This window comes from Mastomys coucha, unplaced genomic scaffold, assembly GCF_008632895.1.
Source record: "Mastomys coucha isolate ucsf_1 unplaced genomic scaffold, UCSF_Mcou_1 pScaffold15, whole genome shotgun sequence".
In the NCBI taxonomy this organism is placed as follows: Eukaryota; Metazoa; Chordata; class Mammalia; order Rodentia; family Muridae; genus Mastomys; species Mastomys coucha.
In genome coordinates this window covers 91,360,411-91,388,138 of record NW_022196897.1, presented here as the reverse complement: position 1 = coordinate 91,388,138, position 27,728 = coordinate 91,360,411, and the positions used below count along the sequence as shown (strand labels likewise).

Below are 27,728 nucleotides of genomic sequence, written 5' to 3'. Positions count from 1 at the left end.
TTTTCCAGTGTGATGGTGTGTCCAGGACTTGCTATGGTGGGAGAATTGGGTTCTGATGATGACAAGTGGCTTTGGTTTGTGTTGTTTATTTTCTTACGCTTCCCCCCCCACACACACACACTATCTGGTTAACTCTAGTGCTACCTGCCCTTGCTAAATCTGACTGGAGCCTGTCCTTCCTGTGATCCTGGTTATGTCAGAACTCCTCAGAGTCAAGCTGTCTCTGTGATCCTGTGATTCTGGGATCCTGGGATCCTGCTCTTGTTAGACCACCTGGGAGTGTGGCTTTCTCTGTGTGTCCTGGGCCTGGCTGCAGAGCTTGCACCCAAGGTCTGCTCAGAACACTAACCCAGACAGCACGGAAGGAACCCGAGTCACTGGTCTGGTAGAGTTCCTTTGTGCCTGGTCCCGCTAGTCCCAGTTACTCCCAGTGTTGGGACAGATGTTGGTTCCTGCACACCTCTGATCCTGGGTGTGTCAGAGCACCTGGGAGCAGAGCTTCCTCTGGGTGTTGTGGGACTGGCTGCAGAGCTTGCACCCAAGGTCTGCTCTGGACCCCAGCCCCGAGAACTAATCTCAACAATAAAAGATCTTCTTGAGGAATCACCATTCCTGACCTCAAGCTGTATTACAGAGTAATTGTGACAAAAACTATATGGTATTGGTACAGAGACAAGCAGGCAGATCAATGGAATAGAGTTGAAGACCCAGAAATGAACCCACACACCTATGGTCACTTGACTTTGACAAAGAAACTACAGCCATCCAGTGGAAAAAAAGACTGCATTTTCAACAAATGGTGTTAGCTCAACTGGAGGTTAGCATGTTGAAGAATGTAAATCGATCCATTCTTACCTCCTTGTATAAAGCTCAAGTCCAAGTGGATCAAGGACATCCACATAAAACCAGATACACTGAAACTAATAGAAGAGAAAGTGGGTCAGAGCCTCAAACATGTGGGCCCAGGGGAAATTTTCCTGAACAGAACACCAATGGCTTATGCTCTAAGATCAACAATAGAAAAATGAGACCTCATAAAATTGCAAAGCTTCTGTAAGGCAAAGAACACTGTCAATAGGACAAAACAGCAACCAACAGATTGGGTAAAGATCGTTACCAATCTCACATCAGATAGAGAGCTAATATCCAATATATACAAAGAACTCAAGAAGTTAGGCTCCAGAGAATCAAATAACCCTATTTTAAAAATGGGGTTCAGAGCTAAACAAAATTCTCATCTGAGGAAACTTGAATGGCTGAAAAGCAGCTAAAGAAATGTTCAACATCAGTCACCAGGGAAATGCAAATCAAAACAACCCTGAGATTCTACCTCATACCACTCAGCTAAGATCAAAAACTTAGCTGACAGCAAATGCTGGTGAGGCTGTGGAGAAAGTGGAACACTCCTCCAGTGGGATTGCAAACTGGTACAACCAGTCTGGAAATCAGTCTGGCAGTTCCTCAGAAAATTGGACATAGTGATGTTGGGCTCTATTTGGCCCTGGCTTGGGCCTTGAGGACAAACCTGAGCCTGACTTGAGTTTTGTAAACTGTCTCACTCATTTCCGTACTGGAGTGACTCAGCATAACCTGCTTAAGCCTGCCTTTGCCTAGATCCTGCTGCTATAGAGTAACTTTGTTGGCTCCTTCAGTCACCCCATACTCCTTGTCAACTTTCCCCTCCCCCTAGGTCATCTCACCCCAGCTGAAAACTCCACCTCCTCTCTCAGCCCTATATAAGAGAAAGGATTGAGTTCCTGCTTTGACAGACTCCAGGCTCAGTGTGGTTATTCTCCAGAGGCAGGAGATCCGAGCTGCAACACTCACCATCCCGCTCAGCCCTGAGAGGCTAGGCTGGACAGAGCTCTCTCCCTCTCGCCTGGTTCTGTCGGCAGAGAGCCTGCCGGGCATAGTACTACCTGAGAACCCAGCTATACCACTCCTGGGCATAAACCCAGAAGATGCTTCAACATATAATAAGGACACATGTTCCAGTATGTTCATAGCAGCCTTATTTATAATAGCCAGAAGCTGGAAAGAACCCAGTTGTCCTTCAACAGAGGAATGGATACAGAAAATGTGGTACATTTACACAACAGAGTACTACTCAGCTGTTAAAAGAAATGAATTCATGAAATTCTTAGGCAAATGGATGGAACTAGAAGATATCATCCTGAGTGTGGTAATCCAATCACAAAAGAACACACATTGTATGCACTCACTGATAAGTGAATATTAGCTCAGAAGCTTGGAATAACCAAAATACAATTCACAGACAACAGGCAACTCTAAGTGCTAACCCAACTCAAGCAGCCAGTATTTGAACAAAATATCACAGAAATGGTCCTATCCCAGTTCCCAGAAGTGTCATTGTTCTCTGAACCTTTTGGGCCAGGCCTCCACTATTCACATACCTCTCAGCATCCTTATCTTTCAAGCTTCCATAAGAACAGCCTACTGAGTGCTGCTTACAGCATTCATTGCTTTTCTAGCCCCAAATTCTAAAGTCTTCTACGTTTCCTTTCAGAAACAATTCCCAAATTTGCACAGCAATGGCCCCATTCTCTATCCTGATTTCTGCCCTAACTTGCATTTCCATTTTTAGAAAAGATTATTTTTATTATAACTGTATGTATGTATGTGAGGTATTTTTTTCAACTCACTGCTTTAAAAGCCCTATGTTCTTAAATCATCATGAGTTTGGGGTTGGAGTGGGGGAGGGGTTGCATGTAGTTGAAGACCATTGTGAGCTTCTACATGTAGGTTCTGGGAATTGAACTTGGATCCTCTGTAAGAGAATTCATTGTATGCTCTTAGCTTCTGAGTCATCTGTGCAGCCCCTCATTATGTCTTGATATGGTAAAATAACCAGACAAGCGAATATAAAAACAGTAGAGTAGAAAGAATTTATTTTGGCTTATAATTCCAGGTGTAAAAGTCTCTTTTATTTCTTCTGACGGAAGGATTAGATAAGAGCCATACTCAGGTTACATGAAAACAAGGTTTGTGCTGAGCCCAGAACATTTCTCAGTTCTAACCATCACTAGGCCTAGAGCTGGAAGCTTCTAGTCTCCATTCAATGTAATCTTCCAAGCTGACTGATTCAATCTAGCATCTCTTGCCTTCTGGCTGAATTGCTCTGCTTAGACTCATACTAACTTTGGCAATTTCTGCCTCCTTTTCATTCTGTGGCTTGTTCTGTCTTCACCTGAGTCTATCCTGTCTCTCTAAAACTGTCCTGGTAAAACTGCCCCCCCCACCTCTTTCAATATTGTCCACAATGGGCTGGCCTTCCTACCCTAGTTAACATAATCAGGAAGATCTTCCATGTACATACCCACAGGACAACCCAGTTTACATAGACTCTCAGTTAAGACTCACTTCCCAGGTGATTCTAGATTATGTCAAGTTGGCAAGCAACACTAACCATAGACAGATACAAATATTTAGATATCTGGCAACATAGAGAAGCATAAAATAATGAGAAGTAGATTTGAGAAAATTTTACTTGGAATGATGGGGCAGATCACTGGAAATTTCTTATTGTGGAGTAAAAAAGTTAAGCCTGTTTCTCTTACCCACCAGGCTTTATTCTACCCCATGGACATAAAGCATAGATATAGTTCTATGTCTACAGTACAGCTCATCAGTATTTAATGAAGCTCTTCTTTGTTCTTTGGTACTCTTTCAAGATAAATATTCCATTTTTTCTCATCATATACTTTTTAAAAGCTCCTTTTTCTATCTCAGTCACTTTCTTCCAAAGAGGCTTTAGTTTGTATGTCTCCATACTAACATTGTCTAACAATGCAATATCCGATAGATAGGTATAGATAGATAGATAGATAGATAGATAGATAGATAGATAGATAGATAGATAGAGAGATAGACAGATAGATAAGCAGATAGACAGATAGATATAGATAATTTAATAAACAGTTGGCTTTAAGGAGATTTTAAGAGATTTAATCTCTTCTCTCTTACCATTCATTTATCTATGGATATGGCTTTTAACTCTGACAGTGTTGTCTTAGGTTCATATGTCCATTTGAACCTAAGAATTAGATGATATGTTCAGGCCAAGTTGCTTTTGTGTTTTGGCTGTTTCACCTCATCAACTGTACTTGGCCAGCATTCTGGCAATTCACCAGTTAGATTAATCAAATGCTATTGAACAACCTCAAAATTTATTTCACAAACTTAATAATTTTCAGCATGATGAAATTAGTATTTTTGCTAATCCCTAAGTAGGTGATCTTCCACATATTAGTATTTCCTGACTGATAGGACTGAAAAAATAAAGGAGATCTATAGAAAACATGTCTCTCTCTCTCTCTCTCTCTCTCTCTCTCTCTCTCTCTCTCTCTCTCTCTTTCTCTCTCTCTTCACCACATTTAAAACTGTTTTTAGGTACATTATTAGTATGTGCGGCTGATTCCCAAGACAAGACAGATTTTTTTGTTGTCACTTCTCTCTTCATTAGTAATGCAGATAGATATTTAGTACATATATATCACATGCTTGGCACTAGGCTTCTGTAGAGTGCCTCACTGTCCTAGTCACCCATTAGCTCTATGGAGAAGCTGCAGTTTTGTATCTTAGAAGCTGATACACCTAGGTGTTCAAGAGTACCTAGAGGGAAGCTTCTTATGAATTAACTTGGAGAAATTTATTCAAATTGGGCAACAGTCTTTCAAGAATCAGCAAGATGGTCTCACCAGTGACTATCTTGTTGTGTACCTGCAGCAGTATCAGAGGAGAGAGCAGCTAAGAAAGAACACAAACATAGCCTGAGAAGCTTTGAGGCTTTGATTTTCTGTGTGTTTTACTGTGATCTCAACTTTGCATATATTCTATTTTTCTAATTGAATAGTATGTTTCTTCACTGAAAAGTTGTTAAACAGCAGTTATATACATTTTAAAGGCATAAGGTGACTTGTTTCTTACTACACCTCTTAACATGCAAACATTTATTTATGTGTGTTAAACTCTCCTCTTTGGTCACAATGATACAGAGCCTGGAGACCAGCTTAAAAGGCTTAGTTCTTTCTACCCTTAACAAAAAGAGAACCACCAAAAATGTTTTTATGTAGAGTAATAAAATAGTTGGCTTTCTTCTATAGTACTTTCCTTTATGTTCTCTTTCACCTCCTACAAAATAACATCAGTTTCATGTGATCCAAAAATATTAAATGAAAATTCCAGAAATAACCAATTAATGCATTTGTAATTACATGCTGTTTGAGGGGCATGATAAAATCTCATCCTGTCCCCACCACAAGGTGACTCCCACATTTCTCCAGCAGAGTCATACTACATATGCTACCCACCCATTAGTCACTTAAAAGTTATCACAGTAACTGTCAGTCATACTATTACAGTACTTATTTTCAGATAACCCTAATTTTACTTAATAAAGGCCCCCAGAGAACAAGAATACTGAAACCTGCAATTTGAATATGCTAAAGAAAAGTTGTGAAGTGTTTCCTTTAAGAGAAGAGGTTGAAGCAGTAAGATATTTTAGAACAGGTAGATCCTTGTCACATGACTTTATTATAGTATAGGTTATACTTGTTCTGTTTTGTTGTTACTTAATGTTGTTAATCTCTCAGTATTCTTGACTTAGTAAGTTTTATGATAGGAATGTCTAAATGCATATGCATGGGAGTATAGGGATTAGGACATGCACCACCTACAGTTCTATAGGCTTCTTGTATGTTCGTGAGTATCTCTTTCTTTAGGTTAGGGAAGTTTTCTTCTATAATTTTGTTGAAGATATTTACTGGCCCTTTAAGTTGGGAATCTTCACTCTCTTTTATACCTATTATCCTTAGGTTTGGTCTTCTCATTGTGTCCTGGATTTCCTGGATGTTTTGGGTTAGGAGTTTTTTGCTTTTTGCATTTTCTTTGACAGTTGTGTCAATGTTTTCTATGGTGTCTTCTTCACCTGAGATTCTTTCTTCTATCTCTTGTATTCTGTTGGTGATGCTTGCATCTATGACTCTTGATCTCTTCCTAGGTTTTCTAACTCCAGGGTTATCTCCCTTTGTGATTTCTTTATTGTTTCTAGTTCCATTTTTAGATCTTGGATGGTTTTGTTCAATTCCTTCACCTTTTTGGTTGTGTTTTCCTGTAATTCTTTAAGGGAGTTTTGTGTTTCCTCTTTAAGGGCTTCTACCAGTTTACCTGTGTTCTCCTGTATTTCTTTAAGGGAGTTATTTCTGTCCTTCTTAAAGTCCTCTATCATCATCATGATATGTGATTTTAAATTAGAGTCTTGCTTTTCCAGTGTGTTGGGGTATTCAGAGCTCACTGTGGTGGGAGAACTGGGTTCTGATGATGCCAAGTAGCCTTGGTTTCTGTTGGTAAGGTTCTTGCCCTCGCCTCTCACCATCTGGTTATCTCTAGTGTTAGCTGCTCTTGCTGTCTCTGACTGTGGCTTGACCCTCCTACAAGCCCTTATGTTAGTACTCCTGGGATGAATTTCAGTATGGAGAGCTGTGGCAAGAGATCAGCTCTGGGAGTAGAAGGAAACCGGAAGGATCCTGTCCCAGGCTGTTCCACAGTTCCTGTGTCCTAAGGACTCCAAGCGGATCCCTCTGAGCAGAAGTAGTGAACTTAACTGTGCTCACATGTGTGTCTGTCCTCCTGGGAGACCAGCTTTCTCCTGGAGGTATTTGGATATGGAGTGCTGTGGCACAGGATTACCTCGGGGCGCAGTCTGTATATTTCCTTTATTGTGTTTATGTACCTTGTATCCCTGATATCTCCAAGACTTCTAACATGAATGTTGTTGGATTTTTTCAAAGGCATTTTTAGCATCTGATATGATCATGTGTGTTCTTAGTATTTTTTTTTTCAGTTTGTATGTGTGGTGGGTTACATTGATGGATTTTCTTATATTGAACCAACAACCCTGCATCCCTGGAATGAAGCCTTCTTGATCATGGTAGAAGATGTCTTTGATGTATTTTTTGATTCAGTTTGCTAGTATTTTATTAAGTGTTTTTGCATCAATGTTCATGAGAGAAATTGGTCTGATATTCTTTTTCTTTGTTGAATCTTTGTGTGGTGTAGGTATCAGAGTGAGTGTGGCCTAAGATAATGAGTTTGGTAGTGTTCCTTCTGTTTCTATTTTGTGGAATAATTTAAGGAATATTGGCATTAGCTCTTCTTGGGAAATCTGGTGGAATTTTGAACTAAATCCATCTGGCCTGGAGCTTTTTTTGGTTGGAAGACTTTTAATGACTTGTTTCTATTTCCTTAGGGTTTACAGGGCTATTCAGGTAGTTTACCTGACCTTGATATAGCTTTGGCAATTGGCATCTGTCTAGAAAATCATTCATTTCATTTAGATTGTCCAATTTTGTGGAGTATAGGCTTTTGAAGTAAGATCCAATGATTCTTTTATTTTCCTCAGTGTCTGTTATGTCTCCCTTTTCTTGGAGAAAATTTTGTTAATTTATATATTGTCTCTCTGCATTTTAGTTAGTTTGACTAAGGGTTTGTCTATTTTATGAATTTTCTCAAACCAGCTCTTGGTTTAATTGATTCTTTGCATTGTTCTCTTTATTTCTAATTGATTGATTTCAGTCCTGAGTTTGATTATTTCCTGTTGGCTACTCCTCTTAGGTGTGTTTGCTTCTTTTTTTTTTTTCTAGAGCCTTTAGGTATACTTTTAGTTTGTTAGTGTGAGAACTTTCCATGTTCTTTATGAGTGTACTCAGTGTTATGAACTTTACTCTTATCACTGCTTTCATAGTATGCCATGAGTTTGGATATGTTGTGCCCTCATTTTCATTGAATTCTAGAAAGTCTTTAATTTTTTTCTTTTTCTTCTGTGATCCAGTGATCATTCAGTACAGAGTTGTTCAGTTTATGAGTATGTAGGCTTTCTGTTGTTTCTGTTGTTGATGAAGTCCAGCTTTAATCCATGGTGATACTGATGGGGTTATTTAAACCTTCTTGTATCTGTTGAGACTTGCTTTGTGACCAATTAATTATAAGGTCAGTTTTGGAGAAGGTTCCATGAGGTGCTGAGAAGACGGTATATTCCTTTTGTGTTTGGGCAAAATGTTCTAAAGAAATTGGTTAGGTTCATTTGAATCATAACCTTTTTAGTTTTAATATTACTATTTAGTTTCTGTCCATTGTTGAGAGTGCACTGTTGAAGTCTCCTACTATTAATATGTGGGGTTCAATGTGTAATTTAAGTTTTAGTAATGTTTCTTTTATGAATGTGGGTGCCCTTGCACAGATGTTTGGAGCACAGATGTTCAGAATTGAGATGTCCTCTTAGTGGGTTTTTCCTTTGATGAGTGTGAAGCATCCTTCCCTTTCTCTCTTGACTACTTTTGGTTTGCAAGTCTATGTTATTCAATATTCAAATGGTTACTCCAGCTTGTTTCTTGGGTCCATTTGCTTGGAAAACCTTCTTCCAACCTTTTATTTTGAGATAATGATTATCTTTATTACAGATAAAGATTGCAGAGATGTGTTTCTTGTACACAGCAGAGTGATGGATTCTCTTTATGCATTCATTTTTTTAGTTTATGCCTTTTTACTGGGCAATTGAGCACATTAATGTTGAAAGATATTAATGACCAGTTTGTTACTTCCTGTTATTTTTATGTTGGTTGGTGTTAGTGTGTGTGTGTGTGTTTCTCTTCTTTTGGATTTAATGTTATGTAATTATTTATTTCCTATGTATTCTTGAGTTTAATTTGCATCATTGGGTTGGAGTTTTCCTTCTAGTAACCTCTGTATGTTACCTCTGTACAGCTGGTTTAGTGGAATTGTATTGTTTAAATTTGGTTTTATCATGGAATATAACATAATGGTTTATCTGTGGTGACTGAAAGTTTTGCTAGGATGACTGCTACATGATCTCTTAGGGTTTGCAGTCCCTGCCCAGGCCCTTCTAACCCTTCTAAAGCTTTCGAGTCTCAGATGAGAAATTAGGTATAATTCTGATAGTTATGACTTTATATGTTACCTGGCCTTTTTCTCTTGCTGCTTTTAAAAACTCTTTCTTTGCTTTGTATATTTAATGTTTTGATTATTATGTAGCAGGTCCAATCTCCTTGGTGTTCTGTAAGCTTCTTGTACATATATAGGCATCTCTTTCTTTAGGTTAGGGATATTTTCTTCTATGATTTTATGGAAGATGTTTTCTGGGCCTTTGAGTGGTGAATCTTCATCTTCTAGCACTATCATTCCTTGTATGGTCTTTTCATAGTGTCCCAGATTTCCTGGATGTTTTCTGTCATGAACTTTTTAGGTTTTGCATTTTTTGACCGATACATTGATTTCTTCTATCATATCTTTTATACCTGAAATTCTCTATTCCGTCTCCTGTATTCTGTTGGTCATGCTTCAGTTTGTGGGGATTTTTTTCCTTCAATTTCTCTTTTAAGGTCTTGGAAAGTTTTATTCATATCCTTCACTGTTTGTATTCCCCTATATTCCTTTATGTTTCTTTGCCTCCTCTTTTAATGCCTCTACATGCTTGGGTGTACTTTTCTGTATTTCTTTAAAGGGATTTATTCATTTCCTCTTTAAAGACCTTTATCATCTTTATAAGAGTGGATTTAAGATCATCTTCTTGTGCTTCATTTTCATTAGGATATCCAGTGTTTGCTGTAGCAGGATAGATAGATAGGCTCTGGTATTGCCATATTGTTTGTTGATTCTATTTTTATGCTGTCCTTTAGGCATCTGGTTTTCCCGTGATGGCAAACTTCTGGAAAAAGGGCAAGGGGGATGGGGGAAGCCATGAGCCAGACAATGGAAGACAGGATCCCTGACTCTGCTGGCTCTGCATCAGGCAGGCACCATTGGAAAGGGATTGGTGGGGCAATATTCCAAGCTGGTAGTTCTTGGGGTCTCCGCAGGTGTTCATGGAGAAGCAGGATGGTCTTGGAGTACAGCAAGCCTCCTCTGGATCCAATAGTGAGTCCAGAGCTTGACAGTGGGTTTCAGGGGACCCTGTGCAACTCATCTCTGCAGGCTGTGTCCAGGGAAGACCAGCTGGAAATGCATTGTTGGGGGTAAATCTTAATATACACCCCCAAGGCCTCCATGGGAGGAGCAAGATGTTCTTGGAGTCCTGCAAGGCTCCTCAGGACCAAAGAAACAAAATATTAAATATGATTGGAAGAGAACAAAGAGAAGTATATGGTGGGAAGGAAAGGGGAGGGGGAATGATGTAATTATATTATTATCTAAAGCAATACAACTAATTTTTAAAAATTTAGATCTGAACTTTTTGCTTGTTTGTTTGGTTTTTTTTTTTTTTTGGGAGGGGGGGATTCGATACAGGGTTTCTCTGTATAGCCCTGGCTGTCCTGGAACTCACTCTGTAGACCAGGCTGGCCTTGAACTCAGAAATTCACCTATCTCTGCCTCCCAAGTGCTGGGATTAAAGGCATGCACCACCACTGCCCTGCTAAATCTGAACTTTTATAAGTATACATATCCCTCTGTTTTTCAGAGTGGTGCAGTAGTTCAATATTAACTTTGGAATAAAGAAATTTGTATTGAAAATCCATGTGTTAATTCTCTTAGTCTCTCTGCTTTAGGAAAACATAATGTAGTCTCTCGTATCACATACTTGTTTTAATGAGGAAGAAATGTAAAAGACATGTAAAATTATGCCAAGATTTTAATGTATCTCTTATTTTTTTTTTACAGAAGAGGATAAATATAATATCTATTCGCCTTTGCTCTTCAAGTATTTCATGGCAGAAGGAATCATCAATGGGCATACTCTGTTGGTTGCATCTGCCAAAGAAAGTCCTGCCAACATTTTACAGGTATAGAATATAGTAATTCAACATATATTTTGAATGCTTCCATGAAAAAAAAATGTAATACAAGTAAGGCATGTCTTTACAAATTATATTTAGACACTTTTCAAAGAGGTTTTATTTTTTCTAGTTAGGCCTCTCTCTAGACCCTGGCTGGCTTCAAACTCACAGCAGTGAGTGTGTCTACTGTGAAATGTTTTTCTCATATATGAACTACCTTAGTTGTCATTGTTAGTGTAGTGAAAATGGTTTAGGCCACTTTTACCTTAAGTAAACATTGTAGTGTTTTCAGCTACAATCTCTATGCTCCCAGAATTTACTCAGAGCCAAAAGTTCTGTGTGTTTTAACCAGCATCTCCCTATTACTCTCACTGTCTAACCCCAGAAATCACTGTGTTACTTTCGACCATTGTGGGTGTTTTGAATTTAGGAGTGTACTCTAATGATAACATATTCTTTCCCACTTGGAACATTTATCAAAAATATTCAGATTCTGGCCACAAACCCTGATGCTTATAAACAATAGTTATACTTTTGTAACATGAAGATTTGGGATTTTGTTTTGAAATTCTTTTCTTTATAAGTAGCCCAGAACAAGTAATTTTTATTTAGTTGCCAATTTTGTTTTCTATAATTGAATATCTATCAAGAATGTATTCAGTGGACAATAAAATTTAATGTATGGTATTATGGTTTTTAGAAAAAAAACTACTTACTTAAGCAAAACAAAAAAACATAAAGTCACTTTATTGTAAGAAACTCAACTGAAGATCTCACAGAGCTAGATTATAGTAGGCACAAACACTTGCCCAGTCCTAAGCTGTACTTTCCATTTAATTTCTATGAATTTGGATTTCCATTCTAAAGCCATGGAACTTTACTAAGGGTTTTACACTTCCAATGTCAATTACATTTTTATATATCTATGCATCACAAAAAAAGAAAAGATTGCACCTAGAATTGAACCTAGAATAAAGTTAGCTTTAAGTACTCTTTCCTGCCTCATGTGGCCACTTGCCTATCTCTTTTAATAATACATTTATTTTCTTTTTAAGGAGCAGACAGTTCAGGAGGGATAGGTACTTGCACAAGCCTGGTGTCCCTAGTTTAATCCTGTAAGTGACATAAAGACAGAGGGGAAAAGCTACCTCACCATGCTGTCCTCTGACTGACATGTGGATTCCATGACACACATCCCACACTTAATATCATACATATACACAGATGCATACAATAAAAATAAATAAGATAAAAATTAGTTTTATTTTAATAGCATTATTTGCTTTTAACAATAACCATATATGTGTATGTGTACCCAATGATTGTGTTAAATAGTATGTATATTTAACTTTGTTCTAGGTAAATAGAATTATTTAATGATTCATTTTTAAATATTTTAATTTGTATCCTACATTTCATACAGCCCTCCTCAATTTAACGTAGATTCTTATACTCAGTAATATTTCCTAAACTTCCAGGCATCTCATTTTATATTTCTTATGTCTGATATGGAAAAGAAGCAGAATTTGGTTTTAAACTAATACCATTCTCCTCTCCTATGAAAAATGCAAAAGTGTTGTTTTAATATATATATATTTAATGTGGTCCACTTTGTATTTATACATGTTTAAAGTATAATGGGTTGTAAAAGCATGAGTGCCAAACATTTCAATTATTCATATACTTTATAATACCAACATAGAAATAGTATCTCTCTGAAAAGAATAGTTTTCAATGTTCTTTTAATTCTTTTATATTTTATATTTCAGTTTTTCAATATTTTATACTACAAATATTTTGTAATATAAATTGAGATGTTAAATACTGATACAGGTAAGTAGGTTTTCTAAATAGTATTTTTTTAGAATTCCAGTTTGTCCAACATGATTATCATTATACTTAAATATTCTTTATTATCTACAGGTTCAATAATGAGTGACCAAAATCAAGGTATTATCAGTATTTAGAAATATAGTACAAGAAAAATAATGTGGTAATTTCTTAGTTCTAATTTCTCAAACCTATAACCAAGGCAAATATTTCTGGTCAAAGAAGAGGGGAAAGACAATCTTATAGACCATAATTATCTTAAAACTGTATAACTGAAAGACAAGAGATGAAAAAGCCTCATCAGCTGCTGAAGATATATAACCACCCAGCAATTTATCCATCATCCTTTGAGAATATATTCATACCTATTGTAGTCAGAGCTCCTTCAGGAAGCCAACATTAAGATGTAGCTTTGAGAAATTATACCCCTTAGTGAATCCTATAGAACAGTATACGTGGTGTTGTAATATCTTTAAAAAAAAGACACTGTGAAAGTATTTTGTAGTTAACTTTTTTATCTAAAAGCATATTCTTGGTAATCTCAAACCTAATGGATGAGTACTGCCCAAGAAAATTTACTTCCTAAGGAATATTTTATAAAATGGTAAAAAAAAATCCATTTTATATAAACATTTAGCAGTAGGTTTTCTTAATTAATAAAAATAATATGTGCACATAAACATCTCCTTGAAAGTTAAAGATACTAATATTTTATATTATATTCATTTTATAAGTTTAATGTCATTTGTTAATATATCTGTGGAATTCAAGAAAATATTCAAAAGTAAATGCTGATTCATTTTATAGCAGGTTCAGTGTTAAAACTTCAGTTGCATACTTCTTCATGATAGCATGCCAGATAAGTAATGTTCATGCAGAAGAAAGTGTGTAATATCTGGATCAAAGGATGATTTCCTTTAGTTCGTTGCAATAAATTTTTTACTTTTTTTTTTTTTAATGTAATATGGCCTGTCTCCAACATCAGCCAGGACTGCTTCAGGAAAGATTGAATGATGAATTGTTAAATATATAATCAGGACTACTATGTGACTACTGTCTGGGGCATCCTAATTTGATGTTTTAAAAAGGCTTATAGCATCCTGTTTTAACATCATATCACCATTAAATTTGTAGTTCAATTTAAAATTAAGGTCAGGTTTTTCATATTTAATATATTAATCTTTCAAATTTTAAAAGAAATAACATTACTATGACTTATCAAGGAATAAGTAATAATTTATTAGTTGGGGGGGTGGCGCATGCCTTTAATCCCAGCACTTGGGAGGCAGAGGCAAGTGGATTTCTGAGTTCAAGGCCAGCCTGGTCTACAGAGTGAGTTCCAGGACAGCCAGGGCTACATAGAGAAACACTACCTCGAAAAACCAAAAGAAAAAAAAGTAATAATTTATTTAAAATAAGCTATGTTTGATAAATTAATATAGCAGCAGAATATTTAATAATGGAGGAATATAATAAACTCTCTATAATTCTTTCTCATGAATTTAAGGCTAACAAGTAAAAACTTTACTATCTTAATAAATTGAAAATATTATCCTCTATACTAAAAATGTTACCCAAATATTGAGGTCATTTATTTAAATCTGTCTCACTTTATCATAAATCTACTTTATTTGATTCTTTGGTTTAAATTGAAATGAAATATACTAGTTATTTAAGAATTAATTAGAGCAGTATTTTTGCCAAACATGTATGTGTAGCATTTGAATTATTATAGTTTTCATTTCTTCTAACAATTTGGTGTCCAGATGTTTAAATCTCTATTTACCACCTGTTTGTTATGTGACTGAGAAGGCATTGTGAAAGTGTGACAACACAGAAGGGTCAGTGCTCTGTTCATTACAGTGCAGGACTGAATGGAAAGAATATAAAATGTCTCAGTCCCAGGCATCATTGTTCTGCCAAAAACTGGAAAAAAAGAAGTAAAAAAAAAAAAAAAATGAGTCCAATATACGTTTGTACAATTTTTATCTTAATAGAAACTTTTATCACAGTCATTCAAAATGAAAGCAAAGCACCATCCAAATAATTATAAATTATATCCAGCCTTTGTATCATATGCTCAGACCCTTATTAATACTATTTCCCCATGAATTTTACATCCTCTATATTATTTGTTGTATTTCCTTAAAACTATTATACCTATATAATTTGAGCATATCATCTTTACAGAAACTAGACATTGCTTTGCCAGCAGAGCTCAAAATCACAAGGTTTCTTCCACATCCTGGTCAGCATTTTATTTCTTCCCACATACCATCCATCTCTATGCTTTTTAGTATTTAGTACTCTGATTCTGTTGAGCTAGAATTGGGTTGTTTGACCCTTGGTGTGACTCTGCACCAGCCCCTGGCTACTGTGAGAACTTATTTAAAATTCCAGGCCCCTCCCCTGGCAGCCAAGCTTGGAGCTCTCATAGCAAATTAAAGACTAAGAAAATGTGGAAGAGTGCAGCACTGCTGCCAGTGACCTACATTTGTAGCCAGCTTTTAAAGATGGCCTGGGATTGGCTTGCCAGTAAGGAAGTGAAAGGGCAAGCTGAAAGCAGAACTGTGAAGGAGAGAAGCCTGTGCTGGCTTCTGGGAGACATGCTGCTTGGTGCACACACGAAAGCTCAAGTTTCCACCTGGACACAAGAATGTTGTCCGCAACAGAGTTAGTTGCCTGTGGTATTTATTATACAGAGGCTGAAATTTATTTAGAATCTTAGCTTAGATTTTCATTTCTACTTTATTTCTTACTCTGATGGGAGATCTACAAGTCATTTAGGCTTTTAAGATACGGTATTCCAGATGTCTAAATTTAACATGAACAATCTAGGGATTGCTTTCTAAAGTTTAAAGCACTTATTGAAGCCCTAAATTTACATTTAAATTTTTCATTTTATTTAATTTTTGAGACAAGAACTCACATCGCTCAGACTGGCCTCCAAATCATCCCTGAGAATGATTTTTGCCTTTTTTTCTTCCTGCTCACCTCAGAACACTGGGATTCCAGACACATTTCTCCACACCATTTTTCATTGTAACACTGGAGACAGAAGCCAGGGCTTCATCTTTGCTAAGGAAGCACCCACTTTATGAACTACATTCCAAGCCTATTAAAAATGTTATTTTGAACCCCAAAACAAGAATGGTTATGACTCCTTAGATATTGTTATGCACGGAAAAAGTAGTTTAATTATGGAAACTGTTAGAGAGGATTTTATCATTCTTGAAAAGAAGCCATGCAGTATCCAAATTAGGAATATTAAAAATAGGGATTGTTTGGTTGGTTGGTTGGTTGATTTTTGTTTGTTTTTTTTAACAGAAGAAATAGGTGTTCAATTCTTACTTTGAAAACACTTGGTAACTTGAAATTCCAAAATCTAAAGCCATTTAAAGTAAAATATACTATTCGTATTCATTGTCCCACTTACTTGACCCAGCACAAGATGCTACGAAAGGAGAAAGTACCATACCATCCAAGGCCATAGAATAGATACTTAGGCTGTGACAGTTTATGATGCGTAAAGATTAACCCAAAGAGGAGCAGGTGTTTTCTTCAGCCAAGGCTTAGGGTTTCAGTGGCTAGGCTTCTCAAAATTTTACCTTCTTCATTGTAAACTAACAACTGTAGAAGGTAGCCTTACTTTACCACATCTATCTTTTAAAATTATGATATATTGAGGAAATCAGGTGCCTTTATAATGAAATATTTGAAAGTTTGTGTGATAATCTCTGCTAGATTAAAAACAGGCTGAAAGTCATGATTTCATTCTTCTTTACAGTGGAATTAGCTTCTATAGTGTCCTTGAGCCACATTTTCGTTATTCATCTGTTGCTAGGCAGTTAGGCTGGTTTCATATTCTGGCTGTTGAGAAGAGTGCAACAGTAAATGTGAGTGTGCAGCTCTCTGAGTTGGTTTAGTTACTTGAGCTTTTTGCCCAGAAGTGGAATAGCCGGTGTTGTACTGTTACTATGACTGTGAGGTAATATCATGACCAAAGCAAGGGGCGGGAAGGGTTTATTTCATTTATACTTCCTCAACATTGTTTATCATCAAAAGAAATTATGGCAGGATCTCAAACACAGCAAGAACCTGGAGGCAGGGGCTGACCCAGAGACCATGGAGGGGTGCTGCTTACTAGCTTGCTCCCCATGCTCTGTTCAACCTGTGTTCTTCTGGACCCAGGACTACCAATCTAGATGATACCCTGCCCACAGTGTGTTGTGTAAAAGTAACTTTTATTTACCAGATGGCATTGTGGTCTCAGACGCTTACTGCTGAATAAGCTCACCCTTTCTAGTTCTTTCTGAACTCTGCCTGGCTGGTTCAGCTCAGTCGTTCTGGCTCAGACTCCTCTCCAAGATGACTGATTCAATCTGACTTCTCTGTTTCTCCTGAATTGCTCTGCTTGGCCCTTCTTTCTAAATTTCTGGCTCTCCCTATTCTCTGGTTTCAACTGCCTCTGCTGCTGCACTGAGCTGTATCAACTCAGGAAAGAACTCAGCTCTGCTGCACGGACTCCCAACTGCCTAACTGACTCTTAGTAACTGACTGTCTGTTACTAAGTAGTCACTTTCCTGTCTGTTCTTAGGAGAGAACATGGGTGGACACTCTCTCTGACTCACCCTGTCCGAATCTTTCTCTGATTTGACACCTTGTCTGTCCCTCAACTGGATGCCACTTTCAAACAGAGCTATTTCCTCTTACAAACTAACATTACCTTCATTGTTTTGGATTAAAGGCATGTACTAGGATGGTATCTATTCCAGCCAGAGGGATTAAAGGTGTGTCATTTCAACTGGATCACATAAGACCTAAAAGGTCTTTGGATGTTATTCCGGCCCAGCCATGTTGCTGAATTAAAATTCCTGGACCCTTCCAAATCAATCAGTAAGAAAATCCCCCATAGGCTTGCCTACAGCATTGTGCTTTTTTGTATTATTAATCATTTTATTCATTTACATTTCAAATGATATCCCCCTTCCCATTTACCCCTCCACAAACCCCCATTTTCTCAGTTTAGACTTCTTCCTCTCTGATGACTTCTGCTGGTATCCATTTGATATCAAACCAGCCAGCACAGCTGGGATGCAGTAGTTCTAACCTTGGGTTCTGAGGAGTTGCCTTGTTGATTTAAGCATTGACTGCACCATTTGCATTTCACTGGGTAATGTAGAAGGACTCCTCACCTCAGCTGTTGTTGCCCCTTGTTTTCTTAATGAGAGCTTTTCTGTCTGGGGTGAGATGGAATCTCCAGGAAGTTTCCATCCCTGTTTATTGTGGATACTGAACACTTCTCATATCATTGAGAACATTAGACTATTCATAGATTGGATGATTTTAAGTGGTTCGATATTTAATTTTAGAGTTCTTAATAGATTCTCTGTTAATTTTCTCTCCGGTTGTAGTTGTAAAGGATTTTCTTTAGTCTGAAGGTTATTTTTTTTCCTCTGATAATGGTTTTTGTTGCTAATCAAGATTTTTCTGTGGCTAAGCAGTTGAGAGAACCTGCTGCTCTTCCAGTTCCACATTCAGTTCCAAGCACCCAGCCCAAATTGAGCAGTTCACAGCCTCCTATAACTGGCCTTGTGATTTCATGTAATTATGTGACTTTTAAAATTTGTTTAGCAAATATCTCACACGTTTTATATTTGAAATTTAAACAATGTAAATAGTATTTCTGTGATATATAAATATGTATCTGCAGTGCTTTCATAGTCAAGTGACAATGACCAGTATTATCTTTGAAAATTTTTCTCCTTTTCAACTTTAAAATAATGATTCCAAGTACTGTCAGAGCCTCTCAGGAGATAGCTATATTAGGCTGTCATGTCCTTCCTTCAGTCTCTGCTCCATAGTTAGTCTCTGCAACTCATTTTCCCCTCTTAGGAAGGAATTAAATGACCACATTTTGGTCTTTCTTCTTCTTGAGTTTCTTGTGATTTGTGGGTTGTTCTTCCTGACAGTACCTGACTAATGAAATAAATTTCTTACTAAATTGATAAATGTAGAGGCTCACAGCCATCCATTGAACTGAGTACAGGGTCCCCAATGAAGGAGTTAGAGAAAGGACCAATGGAGCTGAAGGGTTTGCAGCCCCTTAGGACAAACAACAATATGAACTAACTAGTATCTTCAGAGCTCCCAGGGACTCAACCACCAACCAAGGACTATACATGGTGGGACTGATTGTCCTGGCAGCATGTGTATAGTAGAGGATTGCAAAGTCGATCACCAATTGGAGGAGAGGCCCATGGCCCCATGAAGATTCTGTGCCCCAGTGTAGGGGAATACCAGGACCAGTTAAGTGGGAGAGGGTAGAGTGGCAAGCATGGGGAGGGGGGAGGCAACAGGGGTTTGTTCTTGTTGTTTTTGTTTGTTTGTTTGTTTTTTGGAGGGGAAACTGGGAAAGAAGCCATATGACATTTAAATAAAGAAAATATCTAATATAAATAAATAAATAAATAAATAAATAAATAAATAAATAAAATAATTCCAGAATAAACTCCTCAGATTTCTGGAGTAACATAATTATTAATACAATATACTATACATACTGACATGAATAGGGCTTTCAAACCTACAGGAAGATTTTGTTTTTAAGAAGGATTTCTCATGCTGTATGGATTATGCTGTAAAATAATAGTTCAGTAGTACTTTTAATGAATTGTAAAATAGCTTATTTAATATCCATAGTTGGTGTAACTCTTTGTTAATCTAGAGGCTGTGAGGTTAAGCTTCATTAAATGCTGAGATATTATATATTAGGATTTATTATTGTATAAAGAACATAAAAGTGAAAAGGGTCAAACTGTTGGGATCAGATTCTCCTAGTACACCTGTGAAAACAAAGTTCACAAAGTTCATATCAGTAAGCTCAGAAAACCATGAGTTACAAATGTGACAATTATGTTTACAACATCATCTGGAAATCTTTTTTAGTTATATGTATATGTGGATGTATCTGTATGTGAATTTTTACTTGTGAGTATAGTGACCTTGGAGATCAGAAGAGAGCACAGTATCCCTTAGAGCTGGAGTTCTAGGAAACTGTAAGCTGCCTGCCAGGTGTAGGTGCTTGGAACCTAGTTCTGCCTTGGCTCAAGCAGAATGTGCTCTTAACCACTTAGCTGTCTCTCCAGCCCCAATTAATAGTCTCCATCAAAGTATATAAAAATTTGGTTTCATATTAAGATTTTTTTAAAATAGGAAACAGTTATTTTCTTTAGAAGATGGTGCTGTTTTCTTTATTCGCATCAGCATACTAACCTGTCTGGTTTGACTAGGAGAAGGTTGTATTCTTTTCACCCTAACTTTTCTATGAAACTGATGAAGTTTATTTCTTTACTCATTCCTGACACTTGATACTGCCAGGAGACCTGTGAGCACAAAAGTGAGAAAAAAAAAATAATGCTCTTTCTTACAGAAAAGAATATAAAAACAAACCATTTAGTAGTCTCCATTGCTACTCTGAGTTAAATGTTTAAATTCAGGAGTTTCCAAAGCTGTGAAAGAAGACCTGATATGTGATCAACAGCTGTAGTAATACTGTGGACAGACAGTGTTCATATACTCTACAGATTTTTTTAGCTTCCAGAAATACATGTTAAATACAAATGTTTCCTTGACAAATTTTTAAATATGAGAAGACAAAAGTACAAGAATATTTCTTTATCCTCCCCAACCATCAATTCATCAATTTAGTAAGAAATTTATGTCACTCAATTTATGAATAGTAATACTGAAATCAAGCAGACATTTAAGATACAACAAGTTTCCTTTCTTTAGATTTATAACATAATTTGATGGTTTGGAATTCAATTTATAGTCTAGGGATGTGTTTCACAAGTCTTAAAAACTATAATACAGGTTATTCTTGATTTTTGTTAAATTAATTGCTTAATTTTAATTTTTTAAAATTTGTTTCATGTTTTTCCTAAAATCCTAGTAACAACACTAGAGTATATGGACTTAGAGGAGCTTTCAACTAGGCAAGTTTGTAAAAGCAGATTTTATTCATCTGATATAATTCTTCTCTCAGAGACTTACTGCATTTGTCTGCTAACTTAAAACAGGTCCTGTAAGCTTCCAGTCTCCATTCAGTCTAATCTAGGCCTAGAATGTTTCCAGCCTCTGAGGCTTGCTACTGAATAAGCTCACCCTTTCTTAGTTCTTTCTGATCTCTGGCTGGCTGATTCAGCTCAGGTGTTCTGGCTCAAATTTCTCTCCAAACTGACTGATTCAATCTGGCATCTCTCAGCTTCTGACTGAATTGCTCTGCTTGGCCTCAAACTAACTTTGGCAATATGTTCTAATCTTCTAGCTCCTTCTCATATTCTGGCTCATTCTGTCTTCTCCTATGTCTACTTTGCTCTCTGGGAAACCTCTCTCTGTACAACTGCCCCGATAAAATTACCCTCTCTCCTCTTCTGTCTCTGCCCTTCTCTATCTTAAGTAGCCTCTTCTTTCCCTTTGTTCTTGTGAAAGTTGGGCATATCCTATTCTGTCAAATATTTCTCTGATTAAGTGAAATTGCCTGCCATATCACTTTCAAACATGGGCGCTTCCTTCTACAAAGTAACTTATCTTCATTGTTTAGTATTAAAGGGTGTACTAAGGACACTGTATCTCAGCCAGAGGGATTAAAGGTATATGCTAAGGGTGAACCACACCACAACTAGAAATAACTTTTTCTAATAAACAACACAGTGTGATCAAATGTCCTGCAACACACAACAGTAATACTGTACCTTCAGACATACCAAGTGGGATAACATGTTACAGATTGATACAGTGCTAAGACATGTTCCTGGTACGTGGCTCACCCACTACTCATATACTTTTATCTCAGATGCAGTTAATCTGAGGCTGTATCTTTGATTTCTATAACACTACAAAGATAAAAGAAAACAGTACCAATAAACTAGGCTAGAGCCTATCTCTTTATTTACAGTTTTTGTTTATTTCTACTGAAAAAAAATTCCTAGACTTGTTTTAAATGCATTTGCATGTCTGAAAAGACTAACATCCCAGCAAGCTTATTCAGAATACTACTGGTTTCCATTCCTCTGACTCAGAGTCACTGATATCCAGGGGTTTTTTCTACAATATATTTTTCACAATACCCTCCTTCCTGTCATTCCCTGGTGATATCATAGTTTATTTTAGGAAACATACATTTAAATTTAGCTAAACTAATTTGATTTATAAATATTAGGCACTAGTAACTTGAACATGTAGGGATGGCAGTTACAGACTCATTTGGGAAGGTTCTCAGTAAGGTAGTGTGTATGTTACAGAATCCAAACCCTGATCATGCCCAAAATAAAAGAAGAGATATTTGGCAAGCACTTAACACTCCGGGTCTGGGAAATAACCCTATTTCTTAAAAGGTGCTCCACTTTTGTGCCCAAATTTTAACCTAAAATATAGATCTTTGAAGTATTATTCCAAATACTTTGTTGATTTCCTCACAAAAGGTATCAGTGGAACTTTTCTTTTTAAAAAAAAAAAAAAATCCCAGCACTTGGAGACAGAAGCAGGCAGATCTCTAAGTTCAAGTCCACCCTGGTCTACAGATCAAGTATAGGACAGCCAGAGAGGGCTACACAGAGACAAACACTGTTTCAGAGAAAAGAAAAAAAAATTATCTTGGAAGTTTTTCTTGAGCTCTTTTTGTGGACTCTTGGCTGAAATGTTGAAGAATTATATTTGCATAGCAAGAATCACAAGCTAGAATTTCAAATGTGCAAATAGTGGTAAGTTTGGATGTGGTGCCTAACGGTTATAGAATGCATCCACAGTGATGATTGTAACATGCATCCTAATATCTGCAAGCAACATGCAAAGAAAAACACAAGGCTCATATTTAAAACAGTACATTGAAAGAACACATATACATATTGTCATGCTATTTCTAAACTCCATAATTACTTATGTGAAGTAGCTTTCTCAGCATTGACAATTATATAGAGTACTCACAACCATACTGGCATTTTGAAATGTGCTAACTACTGAGGTTTTTGTGTTTGCATTTGTTTGGTTTTGTTGTTTTTTTTATTTTTTTATCCTGTTTTTCCCTGAATATTAATAAATTTTTGAATATTTGAAGAGATTTGCTGATGTTAATCTTTTAACTCTGGTCAGTGTGTATGTGTGTGTGTGTGTGTGTGTGTGTGTGTGTGTGTATGTGTATGTGTGTGTGTGTGTGTGTGTGATTTATGTTAACCTCTATAAATGCTGTTTTTTCTGATTTTTTAATTGAATTATTATGCTTTTATTTTTACAGAGTGTTATATAACCTTTTGCAACTTTTGAAGTTTTTAATTTTCCCCTGGCATTATTTCCATTCCTTTCTCATTTATCTTGGTATTTGAATTCTATGTCAGATGTTTTGGTCAAGTATCTAATGATTTATCTCGATTCACATTCAGTGTTAAAGTATTGAAAAACTAACTGGAGGACTCTTAGCACATAACCTGTGAGCTAGTCTGTTTCTTATTATAAGCTTACATAGTGATATCTTTTAACTGTCTTCCTGTCTCCAGACCTCTCTTGCCTGTTCTATGTAAGAATGACTTCTGTTAGCAGAGCAGGGGTCTGTCTGTCTTTGTCTCTCTGTCTCTGACTCTCTCTGTCTCTCTGTCTCTGTCTCTCTCTCTCTCTTTCTCTGTGTGTGTGTGTGTGTGTGTGTGTGTGTGTGTGTGTTCTTGTACATGTTGGAGTGGAAGTTGGATCCCCCTTCCCTTGAAGATCTTCAATATTTCATCTCTTCATCTCATCTCTTTGCTTTTCTTCTACTTCAGAGTTTGATTGTCCTCCATTGCTCATGCACACTAGGGAGGAGTAGCGTCCTGGCAGTGAAACATACAGGAGGAGCTGGGGTCTTGCCAGTTCTAACTTTTAAAGATTTTCTGCAATCTTTGTGTTTTCACACACACAGTGCTTTTAGCTTGCTGAGATTACTGGTTTCTTTTGTCAGTAAGCCAATCATTGAGAAGCCAAGGGCTAGAATCTAGACTGTTACATTATTTTTGTTCACTGATTTCATAGAGATGTTTACTTAAGACATGGATGCATGGTATAAAAAACCATGCTTGTTGTGGCACAAGCATCAGAAAGGTCCACAACTCAGGAGTAACAAGTAGAAGTTAGATCCTGGTTCTTCTTCCCAGGCCATGCTCTCAGAAATAAGACTTAAGACTCAAAATATATTTACATATGCTTTGGCCACAAAGCTAGACTCTTCTCTGACTAAATCATATCTAAAGATAACCATTTATTTTATCTACATTCTGCCACGTGGCTGTTTACCTGTGCTTAGGCAGCTAATTTTTGTGAATTAAAAAATTCAGATATTTTTGTATCCTAATTCATGGGAAAAACATTAAACTTTATATCTGACATTATACTCCTTTTCTATTTTAAAATTGTCTATATTAAGGCCCAGGGTTATAACTCAGTTGGTAGAATGCTTTCCAGCATGCATAAAACTTAGGTTCAATCCTCAGCCCCACATAAACTGGACATGATGGTACACATCACTCATCCTAGTACTTAGGGGAATAAAGCAGGAGGATGATAAGTTCATAGTCATCCTTGGTTACATACCAAGCTGAAGTATGCCCTCGACTACATAGGATACCTGTCAGAAAGGAAGGAGGGAGGACGGAGTGAAGGGGAAAAAGAAATGTCTAAATTATTCTCTTTGTGCTTAAGTTAATTTTACAAGATACCCATGTCTAACTGCACTGGAAAATTCTAACATTGCTGTCATTATGGTTCAAGAAATTGTGATATCTAAAATTGATGCCATATTATGTGTCATTCTGTTTTCTTAGGAACTCCCTGCACCACTACTTGATGATAATGGTAAAAAGGAGCTTGAAGATGTACATAGTGCTAAAACCCCAGAGCTGGATGTTAACATGAAGATAGCCTGGCGGTACCAGTTACAACCCAAGATGGAGGCAAGTCAGCATGCAAACTAGTCACACTAAACTAAAATTCACAAATCCATTTCTTTTCACTTTATAGAATCTCTGCTTTGCCCTACTGGGTCTTAGGTCTTTTGGCTTTAGCCCAATTTTTCTTCTTGAAATAGGAATATTGTTCTTTGCTATTATATATTAGAAGTATGTAACTTGTTTTTTTTTCTGTGTGTGTTTGTGTGTATGTGCGTGTGTTCATAGAGGACACAGTGTCTTCCAGCTCTCTCCACCTTACTTCTTGAGATAAAATCTTTCACCACATGTGAAGTTTATTGATTCAGCAAGCACAAAGTAATTTAGACATTCTCTCCTTTCTTTCTCTCCTTCCTTCCACTTGTTTTTTTTCTGATAGGTGTCCTTTAAAGTCCAGGTAATACTTGAACTTGCTGTGTAGCCAAGGATGACTGTGTAGCAAGCCCTTGGAATAATTCTGAAAAGATCACCCTAGAGTTTTAGAAGACACTTTGGGGCATTAGAGTTCTGAGTAATATTAGAACCTTAATATTTTGAACTCTTAGAGATGGACTAAATGTATTTTGCATTGTGGGACTGAGCATGAGACTGTAGAGCCAGTGGTGAAATATTATTATTTGAAATGATGTGCTTGCATGCTGTGCTGATAAGAAATGGTGGTCGGGCGGTGGTGGCGCACGCCTTTAATCCCAGCACTTGGGAGGCAGAGGCAGGTGGATTTCTGAGTTCGAGGCCAGCCTGGTCTACAAAGTGAGCTCCAGGACAGCCAGGGCTACACAGAGAAACCCTGTCTCGAAAAAGCAAAAAAAAAGAAAAGAAAAGAAAAGAAAAGAAATGGTGTCTTAGTCAGAGTTACTATTGCTACGATGAAATACCATGACCAAGGCAACTTGAGGAGGAAAGGGCTTATTTCACTCACAGTTCTATATAATAATAGTCCATTATCAAAAGCAGTGAGGACAGGGCAGGACCTTAGAGGCAGGAGCTGATGCAGAGGCCATGGAGGGTGCTGCTTACTGGCTTGCTCCCCATGGCTTCCTCTGCCTTCTTTCCTATAGAGCTCAGGACCAACAGCTCTGAAGTGACACTACCCTCAATGGGCCAGGCCCTCCCATGTCAATCACTAATTAAGAAATGCTCTACAGCTGGGTCTTATGGAGGCATTTTTTTCAACTGAGTACCCTCCTCTCCGATGACTCTAGCTTGTGTGACATTAATATAAAACTAGCCAGTACAGATGGGTATATAGTGGTTACTTTCAGAGTCAGTGTGACTGGATTTAGAAGTCACCTAGAAGACACACTTGAGCTTCCAAAGGGATTTCACTGGGAAGAGAAAAACTTATCTAAATATGGGCTGGGGTCTCGACTTATAAAGAAGCACATATGTAGAGCATGGCATTCTTCTTGCTCCTTTCTGACAATGGAAGCAAATGTGACGAGCTGTGTAATTCTGCTGCCATCCCTTCCCTACCATGTCTAACTGTTTGACTAAACTTTTAGCTATACCAAATCTTTCTTCCCTTATATCTTGTCAGATAGCTGGTCACAGCAATGAGAAAAGTACTATAGTACTTCATATGTTCACAGTATTTTATTATTGACTGTTAAGATACCTCCTCCAACTGATGAGACTTCTTTGTATAGATGAGAGCTTCTTTGTTTTCTTGTGTATGCCCATCACCTATATTAATGGTTACATAGTAAGTAATAACCAATGTTGTTATTAATAGTTAGTAATAAATGTATTTATTCAGTCAGCAAACATTAAGTAATCACCCATCAGCTGTGTACCAAAACATGCATATTAAGTGATGGCAAGTTGTTCTTTTACACATTATTTCATTTGAATAACGTGATTTAAAACTTTGATTTAGACAACTCTGAACAAACTACAAATTAAAAGGTATATAGTACTCTCTATAAAATATATATATGAGTATTTGTTATACTCATATATAAAATAAGGACTAATTTTCCTTCTATATGTTGACTTTATAAAATTAACAAGAAACTCAATTTGTATAAGTCATAAAAATATGAAAAGAAAAAAATTTGTGACTCATAACCATACAAAACAGATGTTTGGTTTTAGTTACAATGAGAGAAAACTCTGATATTGTCTGGTCACTGTTCAGCAATAGGCATAATGGCATTCTAAAATTTTTGTCAAGATACTTTATTAACAAAAGAGGGGAAGTATTACTCTGATCTTTTGCTGATAAAAGTACAAGTGGTAGGAAGGTGCAAGCTGGGTCATCAGGTAAATGCACTTGCCGTACTGACCTGACAACCTATGCTTGCTTGCATACCCAGAACCATGTCACACTCCTTAGCCCTAGGATCCACGCATGTGTTTTGGCATATGTTTTCTCTCTCTCTCTTTCTCTCTCTCTCTCTTTCTCTCTCTCTCTCTCTCTCTCTCTCTCTCTCTCTCTCTCTCTCTCTCTCTCTCTCTCTCTCTCTCTCTGTCTCTCTGTCTGTCTCTGTCTCTGTGTGTGTGTGTGTGTGTGTGTGTGTGTGTGTGTGTGTATGCTCCATCTTTCCTATTCGTATTTGTTTTGCTAGTTTTATTATGTGAGTCTGTGGGGCTATTTCTCTCTCAAACTACCACAATGTGCTCTTTCCTTTTTATTTTGTTTTACTTTTCTTATTGGACATTATTGATTCTTTCCTACTCTTGTTGATTTCCTGTGACCTCATAATTATACTCTCTTCCTTCCTTTACCATAGATTGTCTTTCTTAAAATCCGATCTATACTGGTGGCTTAGTAATCACAAACTGCCTTCATTTGTGTTTATCCTGAAATTCCCAGGTCATCTTTTTGAAATAGCTTTGTTTTATGAAAAAGTCTTGGTTGTTATTTATTTTTAAGACTTGAAATATAGCAATCCATGCATCCTTAACATTTTAAGGTTGCTGGAGCGAGATAGTGTATTATTTGATATGTTTGCTTTCCACTGCATTTGAAGTTGTTTTTTTACCATGTATTTTGAGCATTTCCATTTAGTTGATTTCAGACTCTACATTTTCTCTTTTCTTTTTTCTTTTTCTTTTCTTTGTTGTTGTTGTTGTTGTTGTTGTTGTTGTTGTTGTTGTCAGATGCACCAGAAGAGGGCGT

At 36.9% G+C, this 27,728-nt stretch overlaps 1 protein-coding gene and 1 long non-coding RNA gene across 5 annotated transcripts in view; one reads left to right on the top strand and one right to left on the bottom strand.

Moving 5' to 3' along the window:
* Window positions 1-27,728, top strand: part of Elp4 (elongator acetyltransferase complex subunit 4) — a 203,089-nt gene that overhangs the window by 17,498 nt on the left and 157,863 nt on the right. For all 4 annotated transcript variants that reach the window (XM_031371263.1, XM_031371262.1, XM_031371264.1 and 1 more), the window contains exons 3-4: window positions 10,693-10,814; window positions 24,485-24,613. In XM_031371263.1, coding sequence (XP_031227123.1) covers window positions 10,693-10,814; window positions 24,485-24,613 — 251 coding nt within the window. The remainder of the gene's footprint in view (window positions 1-10,692; window positions 10,815-24,484; window positions 24,614-27,728) is intronic.
* LOC116090607 lies at window positions 15,808-17,155 on the bottom strand. Its single transcript, XR_004118744.1, has 2 exons — window positions 16,891-17,155; window positions 15,808-16,508 (listed from the first exon to the last, which is right to left on the bottom strand). It is a non-coding gene; the product is annotated as an uncharacterized LOC116090607 (long non-coding RNA).